At 35.0% G+C, this 13827-nt stretch overlaps 1 protein-coding gene across 1 annotated transcript; it reads left to right on the forward strand.

Moving 5' to 3' along the window:
• The first annotated feature begins 865 nt into the window (after positions 1-865).
• On the forward strand, positions 866-10545 carry LOC18431930 (plant/protein). Its single transcript, XM_006842041.4, has 7 exons — positions 866-1527; positions 5477-5626; positions 5744-5959; positions 8433-8554; positions 8934-9097; positions 9385-9539; positions 10283-10545. Exons 1-7 carry the CDS (start codon positions 1312-1314, stop codon positions 10379-10381), a joined length of 1122 nt encoding a protein of 373 aa, XP_006842104.2. The 5' UTR covers positions 866-1311; the 3' UTR covers positions 10382-10545.
• Positions 10546-13827: the final 3282 nt, after the last annotated feature.

Raw genomic sequence — 13827 nt, forward strand, 5'->3', positions numbered from 1 at the left:
ATATTATCTAAATCGTTCATTTTCTCTTGAAAGTAAGTACCCAATTTTTTTACATTTCAATAAAATCCATTTTAAAGATGGATTTTTTATTTAATTCTTTTTTTTAAAGATGGACTTTTTATGTATTTATTTTTTAAATATGGATTTTTTATTTAATTCTTTTTTTATAGATTCATCATTTAGCTAAGGTGATCATAAATTTGAAATGAATATAAAATTTTAAAAATATAATTTTTTGATATTTTTAAAATAGAAAATAAGTAAAACCTCACCTCATAACTCATGAAAAATTACAATTCAAGCAATGGAGAAGCTTTACATCACCCCGGCTTGAACATTATGATTGTGAAAAAAAAAAAAAGGATTTTAAGCTCTAAAAATAATATATATCGTAAACGGCTTATTTTCTCTTAAAAGTAAGTATTATATGTAAGATCTATACCATTTATTGCGTTTCAAATTTCATTGTCAGTGTTGGAAATTGATTTTGAATTGGGGTGGCAATGGACCCAGAATTGACTCAGGATCCTCCGAGTATACCTAACACGGGTCCAGGTATACGTCCAACATTTAGATCCGACGGGTGAGGTAAGGGTCTGGGTCCGAGTCCGGTTGGATTCAACCTGTACCTATAAATTGTTGAAGATAAAATACTTCAAGTCCTACTCGTTTAAGTGTCTTAAGAATCATATACAATAAAAACTCGTGATCATCTTTAATGGGTGATTGTCAGCTTGTTAAACGACATTAGCGGGTGATTGTAGGTTGTTAAACGACAAAAGAGACGACTTGAAATCTGATGGCGAGTGAATGCGAGCTTGTTGCTGGTAATATAAGTATATGATGATAAAAAAATAAAAAACTCATAATGAAGGTGGTAATGGATCCGATCAGACCCAAAACCCAATAACCCAATGGGTATGGTATAAGTCCAACTTTTGGACCCGAACCGAACAGTTGGGTCTCAATCCAAAACCTGAACCCGAATGCTATGTCCGGGTCCAAAGGACCGACCCAACCCATACCCGACCTGTTGCCGCCCCTAATTTTGGAGCCATCATGATAACTTTGAAGTAGCTTTCCATCGGAAATAGTCCCCTCCATGTTTCTCTCTCTCTCTAGCAAGCCTTTTAAGTCAGGACTCAGAAGACTCAATATTCTCTCTAGCAATGGATTTTCAGAGTTACTCTATTTGAAGTTACAAGGCTTTTTTGTTTCTCTCTCCAATGAAATGTTATAGCACTCTTGATTTCATAAAATTTTCTTAATTTTTGAGTTTCCCTCTCATCTTTCCTGTTCGCTCTCTCGAAAATGGAGGCTGCGAGGGCCCCCACCCGGATTTCCCTATTTAATTCCTCTGCAAAGCGATCTTCCCTTTCATTGTCCGCTGTTTCTTCTCCTCTGTCTCTTAGATATCGAAGTTCCGTTGCCATTAAAGGAAACATTTCCATTAAGATTTACAGTAATAGGAGACTCTTCACGGTGTCCTGCTCTAGAATGGATGAATCTTCAACTTCTTCTTCTCAGGTGATCTTCTTCTTCACAGTTTCCGGCTTCTCTTTTCTTCTAAATAAAGAAATAATCTGATAAACAAACAGATGAATGCAATCTTTCATGCTCTGTGACTTCCATTGCAAACAAATTATTTTCTATGACGATTTAGAGCTTTGGCTTCTTCACTTTAGGTCTTTGATCCCGTTTTTCCTGGACTCCATTTTGCTTCTAAAATTGGGAAAGAAACAGTAACAGTAACAGTAAAACAAATTCTGATCATGCAGGCAAATTTATAGGTATTATCATCACTAATATACAAAATCTCTTTTTTTTTTTTTTTTTTACCATACTTCACTAATATACAAAATCTCTTTGTTTTTATCATATTTAGTCATTTTTTTGTTACTCGCTTCTTCTTTTGTTCGGTGAGGATGTGAATTGAAGGAAGACAAATCATTTGAACCTCAGGATTTGAGCTTTGAAGAAACGGTCTTCTTCTGTATTTGAATTGATCTCTGATTGTTTAGTGATTGGTCTGAAACTTGGACATGCCCAATTCCGGAGTTTGTCAGAGACTCAGCCGACTCCTGAGAGATATTATTTAAAAATGTTGGCAATTGTTGAGACTTTTCCCATGGTCGTGTTTCAGGCGAGACTGAGCAAGTCTTGCATAGTTCTGATTCACTGGTTCTGATTTTTGTTTCTGTGTTGATTGAATAAAACTAATTTAGGAGGAGGTAGATATAACCATGCCTCTTTGATCTGACTCTTCCCAATGGAATTAACAAAGCAGAAACTCTTACCTTCATTTCTTAGCATTATGTTTCCTTAGTTGTGAATTGAGATTTTATCTTTTTGCTGATTGTCTTGATGTCTTCTCTTAATTTCTTCATCAATGGAAGCCTCTATAATCATCATCATCATCATCATTTATGTTACTGCTATAAAGAGCAAAACTACATTTGAAAGAAAAAATCTGGCCTGATAGTGACTTCTTGATGTCATCTATATGCAGCTTAGGGGGTTTCATTTGTTTTTTTATTTGCTCTATAGATAAGGAAGAAACCAACTCACTGGTCAGAACCTCAACTCGGCCAAGGGACAACGCCCTTGACTGAGGCGAGTTACTCAGTCGAGTCCCGCACAACCTAATAAATGGCCAAAAAAAAGTTAAAAAAAAGGAAATTTTTAAATTGAAATACTAAAAAATAAGAAGAAAACATAAAAGACAGTAAAAAATTAAAGGTCTAACAAGATGAAAAAACTCTATAAAGATGAATTTGAAAATTTTGGGTCAAATCCTTAATATTTTTAAAAAAGCTAGGCAGCACCTAGGCAGTTGAGGGGTCTAGGCCGCCCAGAAACACTAGGCAGCACCTAGGCAGCTAGGGGGTCCAGGCCGTTCAGTCCAGCGCCTAGGCGGACGCCAAGAACCTAGGGGGTTCAGTAGAAAGAAAAATGTATGTAGTCTAAGTGTCTAAGTCCAACAATATAACAATGTAACACATAATCCATATTTCCATGAATGAAAAGAATTTAGATAGTCCATAATCCATATTTTCATACAATGCTAGAACCATTCAAGCATACACACAAGACTTAGATACTAAAAACTAGAACCTAAAAAATAAGAAAAAGAAAATATACAGTCTAAGTCTCAATAGTCAACACAAAGAGTCAAGCGTCTTCATTCTTCAGTCATCATTATCATCATCATCAGTAAGAGTAGAGTAGGCCTCATCATATGTAACAGATTCAAGGACATCATTATCAGAGTCATCTCCCTCTTCAACATAACGCTCATCCTCTTCTGTTTCTTTTGAATCTACCTCTTCTTCTACCCCCCTCTTACTCTGTGTAGATGAGGCCCTCGGAGTCTTGGCTGCTCTACCTAGTGCATGTTCACCCTTTTCTTCTTTTTGTGCTTCCCTAAACTCAAATATTATATAATCTCCTCCCTGGTAACCTCAAGAGCATTTTTACACAGGACAATATCCCCCTTAATACCGGCAAGGTGTTTCTAGAACCGGTAAATACCCCCATTAGTATCTTTTACACAATAATTACACCTAATACGATATTTGTCATTCGAATTTAGGTTATGACCATACTTCCATCACGGATCACCAATTCTAGAAGAACATGGGGAAGATATTTTCATAGAACAAGGTTCATTTTCTTCATTTTCTGGTTCTACTAAATTTAAATATTGTCTAATTTCATCCCAAATAACTTCAGGAACCTTTTTACAAGAAGCAACATCCCCTTTAATACTGGCAAGGTGTTTCTAGAATTGGTTAATACCTCCATTGGTATCGTTTTCAACAAAATTGCACCTTATACAATTTTTATCGTTTGGTTTCAGGTTATAACCATACCTCCAACCAAGATCATTCTTCTAGCGAAACCAGAAATAGACTTATCCAAATGACAAGGATTTTGTTCTTTGTTTGTGTTTTACTGAACTCATATATTGGTTTATCTCCTCTCTGATAATTGCATCTTATGCAACATTTCAAAAAAAAGTTGCATCTTATGCAATTTTTATCCAAAGGATTTGAGTTATATCCATATTTTCAACCCGGATCACCACTTCGACTAGATCCTGTAGAAGACATTTCAAAATAATACAAGCAATCTAAAAAATAAAATTTTGCGCCTACTTTGATTGCTCATCTCAAAACTTCCACCACTTAGATGTTTTCTAGTGCTAAAATCTTCAAAAACACCCTCTAATAGGTCTAAAAAAACTCCAAAACTAAATTTAATCTTAATGGGTGATGTTTGGATCGATTTCTCGTAACTTTGAGAAACACTTCGATCCAATGAAAATCACAAAATCTAGTTTTTTTTAAGGTTTTTCTCTCTATCTAAAATAATGAAATCACAAAATCTAGTTTTTTCTTAGGTTTCTCTCCACCAAAAAAACCCCTAAACAAAGGATATTTCTATGCCTGGGCTAGGCGTTGGGTGCCCACCTAGGCGCTTGGGCGTCAGCTTTTTAAAACAATAATGAAAGTTCCCAAATCACCTTAAATACTATCAAAATAATCCAAAAAACTTACCGTAAGTAATATGGTAGTGTTTTCAATTTTTTTTACATTTTCTATTTTTATTTTATTTTTCCTCCTTGATAAGGGTTCGGTGAGGTTGCATTGGAACTCACCCCTACTTGGCCTTGCCCATAGGGGGAGTCAAATTAACGCGCAGGAGTCCTCGGACAAGTCATAGAATGCTGAATCAAATTTGAGCTGGAAACCCTTTGCTTGAGTATTTGAAAATTGAGACATGATCTCTAGCTTAAAATATAGTGTGTTTGATTCCAAACAAGAGTGTTGCGTTTTCTATTTCAGCTAATTGGGAAATTGGAAAAGAACTCAGTTTGAAATTATTAAGCTTCAATGTTATTTAACATTCAGTTCACATTTCACATTTTTTTTATTTCCCAAATTATTGGTTTGTTTTTCTTTTACCATTACCTATGCAATTGTGATCGGATACTGAAATTCACACTTGTATATACATTATTGAATGAGCCAGCACAGAGCTTACTTAGCATTTATGTGGTTATTGTGTGTATTGCGTTTGAAGCATAAAAATTCATCAACAAGACGTTTGAAGCTATAGTAACTGTCCTCCTTTTTGAAGTTATAGAGCGTTATTTTATACTTTATCTTTTGGCTCACGAACTGTATTATAAGCAAATACCATATTTAGAAGTAAAGGAAATGCAATGGTCCCATGTAATTTCCACATAAGTATGGGAACACTAAAATTTTTCCACGGAACACAAAAAAGTAAGGGCTGGTGTTATATATGATATGGCTGTCTGGATCTAACTCATTTCAATATGTAGATGATTGCACATGTTGAATTTAATGGAGGAAAAAGTGAAGGTTTAGTTTTGATGATCATGCATGCAAAACCCATTTTGAAGAGAAAGAAGAGATTGTGGTGATAACTAAAGCTGTATTTGTTGCAGATTGCTCAATCATTTCTCAGAAATGTGCTGGCTAGCATGGAGGAAGTTTATCTGAATAGGAATGCATCTGCAAAGGCTATATTGAACCTTGTGCACTCATGTGATGGCGATCATGTTTCCTATGATCATTTTGCTTTCAGAACATTTGGGGTACTTCTGGTTTCGTTCTTGTTCACTAAGGATTATATATATCACACTTTCTTTATTCTTCCTTGACACTGAACCTAATATTGATATATGTTGTGTTTTCCATGTTTATATTTTAAGGTGGATGGTTATGGGATTGACTCCATGGCGAAATTCTTTCTCGATTTTGGTTACACAACTCGTGAAGAACTGAGGTTTCCCGCAAAAAAATTGAAAGCCTTATGGTTTTCTCCACCTAAAAATGTTCATTGTCCAAAAGAGCAAGGCGTGAAGGGACCTCTGCCAAGAGTTTTCATATCAGAGCTTCTTGTGGAAGAGATGAGTCCTCATGCACAGGTAACTCTAGGTCTTAATTGATGACAGATATCAATAAGCATTTAACATGGTCTAAGAAAGGTGATGACCTTAAACTTTCCCTTAACCCGTCCCATACCCGGGTAAAAGGGTTGGGTTGTGTTAGGTAAGCAGCCAACGTAAAATTTTGCCAAAACTTATCATGAATCCTGAATCTACAATAGATTGGCGGACTAAGATTAATGTAGCTGACCCCAAATAATTGGGAAAAGGATATGATAATGAAGATGATGATGATGATTCAACACATGAACCTTTCATAAAACTTCCATGGAGTTACATGTGGTGAGGATGGTTGTTTTTTTTTTCTCCTTTTATTCTTAGAAAGATTCTCAAGGATATCTGATTTGTTTATTTGGGATCATATGAATAGCGTAGCAGGTCAATTCTCACAACTAGTTGAACCAGATTGCATTTAACTGGAATGGACTATTAAATGGTCCCCTGAATTTTATACGAGTAAAAAAGTTCCTCTGATGATCAACACAGTGCTCAGCTAAAATCTTCGATCACTGTATTGATGCCTATGTTGTTTCTGCAATCTTGCAACTCAAGTTATGGCTGCTTGCTATAGCATGCATGCAGTTACTTATTTAATGATTAACATTAATTAGAAGAGTAGCAAAGTATAAAGGATGATGGATTTAAAGGTAAACAGAGATTTACACGTATGACTCTTAAACCTAGTTTTTGGGGCTTACACAACAACAAAGCTCTGTCAACACCCTCATTATTAAGGGCATCGTCCTCTTAATTTATTTATTGTAGAACATGATGATGTGATACTCCTAGGTTGTTGGAAAGACCAAGGGTTTCCTCTAGGATTCCCATTCTCAATAAGTATGGGGAGTACAAGAATCTGAGTCACCTTCAACCACCAAAAAGGGTGGTCAGATAGTGATGGGCAATATGACATGCTGTTCTTACTTCAATGACTTTTGGAGCATGGTAATGCAGATGAAACTGCACTTAGATGGTTTCTTCATATTTCACCAGAGCTCGAGGTCCCAAATTTCAACAAATTGTAACTTGAGAGCATCTTTAGAGGAGTCTATATAGAAACAACACCAAATGTACTCTCTATACACCATCCTCATGTGACGAACAAAATCATCCAAGAAGCAACTTTTTATTTAACGATTGCTTCATGCAGTTTGGAATCTACCCAACTTCATAGAACTTATGGATGCAAATTTATTTGTTGTTATGTCAAAGACATGTCCAAACTTTCCTTCCCGTGTTAAAGCTTCTTATGCTATATGTTGAGGTATTGGGTTATTAATTCTCCATTTGCCAACTCCTTTGTGTCCTTTGTTATCCTCTGACCAGGCTAAAAGTTACATTGCTCTTTGCTGATAGTATAATTTTTTAGTCATAGAAGTGTCTATTGATTCTACCCTTAAGTTAGAGAGTTATATTTGAAGAATTGATTTTATTTTATTGATAAGAAGGCTAGAACTTACAATTTTACTTGCATGCTGGAATTCAGAGCTGTATTAACAGTAATCTTACTTTTGAGGTTCAAATGCAACGATGAAGGATATAATTTACTATAATAAAGTGATACAAACATTACAAATCTGAAAATGATGCTGAGGACAACTAAGTCCAGTTTTTTAACGATATATTTACAAAAAAAATTGCTTCCATATGTGTCACCATCCACAGCTGACAAACCAAATCCTCAACTAAGATTGGGCAACATAATTTGGAATATGTGAACTTCCTAGCACTTGTGGAAGCAAAATTTCTTGTCAAAATATAATTCCAAGGATACCCTTTTTCTTCCTATATTAGAGCTACTTATGCAAACTATTACAACAATAAAAATAAAGGCTCCTGCTGCGCTATGTTGATGTACTCCCTATTGAGCTGATTAGCTCTCCATTTGCCAACAGTAGCATTCTTTTGAATCCATCATTATTGACTGATCAGGCTAAAAGTCACAATGCTCTTTGTTTATATTATACTTGTTCAATCTTAGGTCATCTCTATTTCTTAAGATAGAGAGCAGCACCATTCAAGAAAGTGGCTGTGTTTCATTGAGAAAAAGGTGAATGGTTACAGTTCTTGAATAAAGCATCTTGCGGGAATCGTGTATCAAAACTTATAATAATCTTATGATTGCTATTCATATGGATAATTCTCTAGGAAAGTGGGAAGTCTTTCCTGGATTGCCCCTTAAATTTTCACACAAACTTTGGTCCCACTTTACAAATTTCACTGGTAGTTGCTTTGCTTCTTGACATAGAATGGAATTTGGCATAATAAGCCCACTTATTCTCAAAATATTTTAGGTGAATTTGGTTTTTCTTCTTTACTCTGTTGAACCATTTTGTACTCATTCTTTAACTGCATTAACTAAATGATGTCATGGGTTGTTGGTGTCATGAGTTTCCTTCTTTTCTTCTGATGTCTTATTAAGCCTAATCTGTATATACTTCCATTTGTGCAGGAAATAATAAAAAAATACACAAAAATGTCTTCTTGTGGAAATAAATATGCAGCTCTTGCAAGTGCTTTAGGATCTTTAACATGGGAAAAGCCCTTGTATGCTGATTATGAACAATTGTCAAGGTATGTTAACGTTTACGGGACTTCAATCCCTAGCAAGTACAGGGTCCTCTTGTGAGCTAGCTCCAGGATGCTTAATATAAAATGAGTTATCTATAGCAAATACTTGATTATTTTGTGTGTAGGTGTGATTGCTTTATCATTCCAAATATTTTTGTAAAATAAGGCGTCAAATGCCTTGCCACCTTTTTTCTTAATGGGTCAGCATATATATACTTTCCACTGATTCATCAAACACACACACATGCACGCATGCACACATGCACACTCTCGCGCACATCCATGCCCACACATACACACACACAGATGACTGAAAACATATTTTGTTTGGTGGGTTAACGTAGGGTTTTTTGTATTGCGTGCATGGTATGTGAATTTTCAGGGAAAGTGAATATGCTGCATGGACCCTTGTAAACGGTTATGCATTAAATCACCTCACTATTTCTGTTCATTCACTGAAGTCTCATATAAGAAGCATCAATGACCTCAACCGCTTTATTGAAGCCAATGGATTCAGATTAAATACAGAAGGAGGAATCCTCAAAGGTTAGGCAATTAGCTTCCCCATTTACATCTCATTATTTACATGGACATTTTACTGTTTGGAAGGTGGATTTGAAATGCTTTTCAGTAATCCTTAACAAGGTACCCCACCAACTGTTCCAATTTCTTATTTACTTTCCTTCCACTTCTTGATTTCAACAGAAGAATATGAGGTTGCTTTCAATAGCATCGCAATGCTTCATGATTTTCATTCTTATTTTTGCTCAGTTCTCTTTAAGCATGATGAAAATGTGATTGCTGATCCATAAATCCTTTCTTGTGATGAACAGTAAGCCCTGATGGCCTTTTATTGCAAAGTTCGACAGTAGCTGATTCAATACCTTTCGAATTTGCTGATAAAATCACCGAATCAGTTCCATGTTCATACATTGAATTCGCAGAGCGTCTTGTGCTGCCTAACTTTGAAGGCTTGGCTGATGAGGAGGTATGGATGTTATTTAGCATTAATGTGAAGAGACTTACTCATTTAGACTTAATAGTAGGGCATTTAGAGTATAAAATAATTGCATGTTATCATTTCATCTATATTTTTTCACTTTTTTTTTTTTTTTGTGACAGTTGTCAAATCATACCTGAGAGATCAACTATTTAACATTTCATCCATCCAATAATTTCCAACAATTTATGACCCATGAAGATGTGTTCTTTGATAGACCATTTGAAATTTGATCAAAGGAATAATGGCTATTTGGAATTAGATCAACAGAACCGAGTGAGATGTTTAATAGTTTAAATCTTAGGTGTGATTTAATAAAAGTGTATATTTTTTAGTGCAAAAGTTATTAAGAAACACATAGTTATGAAGGGGCTGTCACTTGGTGTGACGGTAAAAAGGTTTGGGTAGCCAGCGTAAGAGCGTAGGTTCGAGTCCTGAAAGCAGTCACTTTGTGCATAAGCCAAAAGTTAGGACCGTTTCCAGCCCTCGCCTCTTGGGACCGAGCTTAGGCAGGACCAACACCGGGTTATGGCCATAGTTATGAACTTGGTATCTGGATTGAAGAATGTTGGTTAAAGTAATACAGTTCTGAATCTATAATCTACTGCATTATGATGCAGAAATCATGGAATATGGATGAATTCATGTTTGCGATGGACTTTATATTTGCAAATTTACTTGAATACATGTTTGTTATGGCCTTATTATCGAAAATATATTTGTTGTTGCAGATCAAGGAATTTCACAGGCGAGATGGTTTTGAGGTCGGCAACGCTGATAAGATCTTTGAAAGCACATCAAAGGACCAGCTAACTAGGAAAGCTGCATGATATAACGTCGCACTGAGGGATCGGGATTTTAAAGAGTTTCTGATGATCGTATTTAGTATACACCACTTGTATAAATCAGTTATTTGGTGACATATTATGGGGAATATGTGTTGAACTATATCTTTAATGTTAACAGAAATGGAAATGCAATGTGTCAAGTAAAATGAGTTTCATGTTACGAATCTGCCCATATTTCTCTACGAGGTTTTCAGTGACAATATACCCATGAATTTATATAAAGCGACAAATGCAGGAGTTTGGGGGCAGTGGTTAACCACTCGGGGATATTAAAAAAAAAAAAAAATCAAAATAATGAATAAAAATCCCAAAACATGAGGAATTTATTTGTGATATGTTTTTTTGTATTTTCTATCATTTTGACAAAGATTGGAAAGTGCTTGGGCTATAGATACTTATTTTTACATTTTCCAATCTTTTTTGGGATTATTTTGAAAATTCTCTGAATCACAAGTTGATTTTTTAAAATATAACATTTTTGCTGCTTTTTTAACCTCATTTTGATGTGTTTTGTGTAATCTTACTTTAAACATACATTTTCTATGTTTTTGTATTTTTTATGATATTTTTATTTATTTATTTATTTTGCTGCTAAAGTACTCACCTTGACATGCATCGAGTAGCATTGAGTACTCCCCACGAGTAATGGTTTCGAACACTGATTGGGGGTGGTCAACAAATGCAGTTCTTATGAGTCTAGTGGGCATTAGTCTATGAAATTGTTGTTGCTTCGTAAGTCACCTCAAGCAAGATTAGTAAGTTGTAAATCTCTATACAAGTACACTGTGTAGAGATACAAAAAGCTATCCCTTATTTTTAGCAGTAATACATATTGATGTATGAAAAAGAAGAGATGGATTCCTGGGGAATGAAACATGTGATCCTTTAGGAAGAGATTCTGCTCCTTGGGCAGAATCGAGAAAGCGTATGAGGCTGCGTTATGAAGGTCGAAAGTTAGCTCCATTTCAAAGTTCATCCTTTGACAGCTATTTCTTCAAAACGTATTGCCCCAATTTTGGATACCGAGTAAAGCTAGTTTTTTGAATTTCGAGATGCTTTGCATGGAAAATTCACTCAATACCTAATGCGTGTGGTTTTTTTAAGGTTGAAAGCTTAAAGAATCCAATTAAGGCACACCTGCAAATTTTATCATATCTGAGTGTAAAAAATTCTTAGCATTATCCGAAAATCTATTTTTATATCTAATTATATAATTTTGAACTTTAAAAATAGTTAAAATCAAGTTGATCTAAAAACATATGAAAATCTCGAAAATGGGCGGTCTAGATAATGTGTTGCAAGTTACACTCTTTCTAAGACTCAGTTTTTTTTTTTTTTTTTGCATTCATATATCTCAATGTCGAGATGATCAATTAAAAGGTTTTTCAACATTAAAACAATATTTTCCAATGGATTATTGAGGTGCATCTTTAATTCTACATTTTAAGTTTGCAACCTTATATAAACTTTTTCCATACCTAATTATCAATAAAATGAAAATAATAATAAATAAAAAAAAGTGAAGAAAAGATGATCTAAACTTTGTGCCTTATGTCCTTATGCAAAAGGCCCTGTTTGGACACCCCAAATATTAGGATTATAAATACAACTCCCTCATAGTTGCCCCCGGAATAAGTGGTGTGCTAGTTTGGTGCACCGTTACTTCTGGACGTCCTTTTAGAAATCAAACCCAGCTTATCAACATAACGCTGCCAATAACGGGTTTTGCGGCCAATGGAAAGACAACAAAAATAAACTCTTTCTGCACTACTGGAAAAAAACAAGAGTATTCTCAGGGACATTTATATGGAATTATGAGTTTCTTGCCCTTGGTGACTGGTAAGCAGGGCTATCAGAACAAAAGATAAGACTGAGACAAGGGCGCATCAGGACCTCAAAACAAGAAGACTGTTATCAACTTCCTTGTGGGCAGGGTGGAATGCATGTTGAGCCATGTAACTAATCAAGAAGTTGGTTTAAAGAAATTCAAGAAACTTAGGGGAATTTTTGAAATAACTACTAAATTGAAAGTTCGCCTGTCTGATCGAGACTCATTGGCTCGATAGCGAAGCAATAAAAAAATTAAAATAAAATAAAACAAAACTTAGAATCACCCAAATATTCCCTTTTCTAACATTTTCTAAAATTTTCTCGTTAAAAATTCCCCATCAAACTCGGGCAATCTGAACCAAGTTAATCTCCCTTTTCCTAACACATTTTTTAATTTTTGTTACGAGTGAGACTAAGTCGGATCACGTGATTTGAGAGCCAAGTTAGTCTCCTTTTTTCCAACACATTTTTTAATTTTTGTTACGAGTGAGACTAAGTCAGCCCGAGTGATTTGAGAGCAGGAACCGAACAAGTATGTACAAGCATTCGCACCTTTAATCATATGTTATCACACAAATCACTGAAAAAAAGACTGCAAAAAATTCAATATTTGGGGGCATGAAAAATATGCTTGTGATTCTAGGCATCAGAACCGTCCCAAAATACAAACAAAAATCCAAGCCATCCATGAAAGAAAACCTGCAAAGTGGCAAAGCTACTGCCCCAAACAAAATGAAGTATGCATATCTCATTGTCACAAAACTTGCCCAGAGGTGAATGCCCCAACCACTATTGGCCCAAAGCAACAGTCCCACTGAATTCCCATCATTATCTAACATTTCCAAAAAGACAAACAAGTTTAATGAAATTTCTCTTATGTCTTATGCTTTCATCATTTTATTCCTGTAAATTTTATTCCTGTAAAGAGGTGTAGAGCAGAGACTGAGGAATGGTTCAAATTCCTGCAGTTAAATAATTAAACAAAAAAAAAAAACCTCAAATTTCTAATAGCATAAAAACTCATACTACAACAAAATCAATAAATTAACTGCAAAACTCTCCGGAAGTGCATCGGGATAAATCAAGAGAATTTTACTAGTAGAATAAATAGAAGGAAAGCATATAAAAATTGCATTTACCTTCGATGCAAAAAAAGTCACAATCACCACTAGTTGTCAATGTAAAATATAGCAGCTCAAGACTTAAAGCGAATATGTCATTGACTATGCTCAAAGTCTAAAAAGGACTTTGTGTGGAGAAACGACGCAACCCAGCAACTCAATTTCACATCTCAAGGTTAGGGGTGACAGTGACCTTGTACGAAAGGTAAACAGTCTTATAGCATATAATCCCATAAACAAATATTTGATTGAACTGAAATTTATAATAAGATAGAGAAAACCAAAAAATGCAAGAACATAGGCTCATTTTGCACCACTCCAACTGCTTTATTGTTTCGAGTACAAAATCACTCACCATGATTGAGTATAACTCATTTACCAATGATCTTATTTATCCAAATGTCATTTGATTCCACAGATAAGAACTGTCCATTCATAAAAATCAAAACCTAAACCATCCATAAACAAAATCTGCCT

This window comes from Amborella trichopoda, chromosome 5 (assembly GCF_054954075.1).
Source record: "Amborella trichopoda isolate Santa Cruz 75 chromosome 5, AtrichopodaSantaCruz75HAP2 v2.0, whole genome shotgun sequence".
In the NCBI taxonomy this organism is placed as follows: Eukaryota; Viridiplantae; Streptophyta; class Magnoliopsida; order Amborellales; family Amborellaceae; genus Amborella; species Amborella trichopoda.

Bases quoted from the DNA above. Each gene is read 5' to 3' on its own strand.
- LOC18431930 (XM_006842041.4), top strand. From the start codon at position 1,312: ATGGAGGCTGCGAGGGCCCCCACCCGGATTTCCCTATTTAATTCCTCT. The intron at 5,627-5,743 runs GTACTTCTGGTT...TTATATTTTAAG, and splicing joins TTGCTTTCAGAACATTTGGG to GTGGATGGTTATGGGATTGA. The intron at 8,555-8,933 runs GTATGTTAACGT...GTGAATTTTCAG, and splicing joins GATTATGAACAATTGTCAAG to GGAAAGTGAATATGCTGCAT.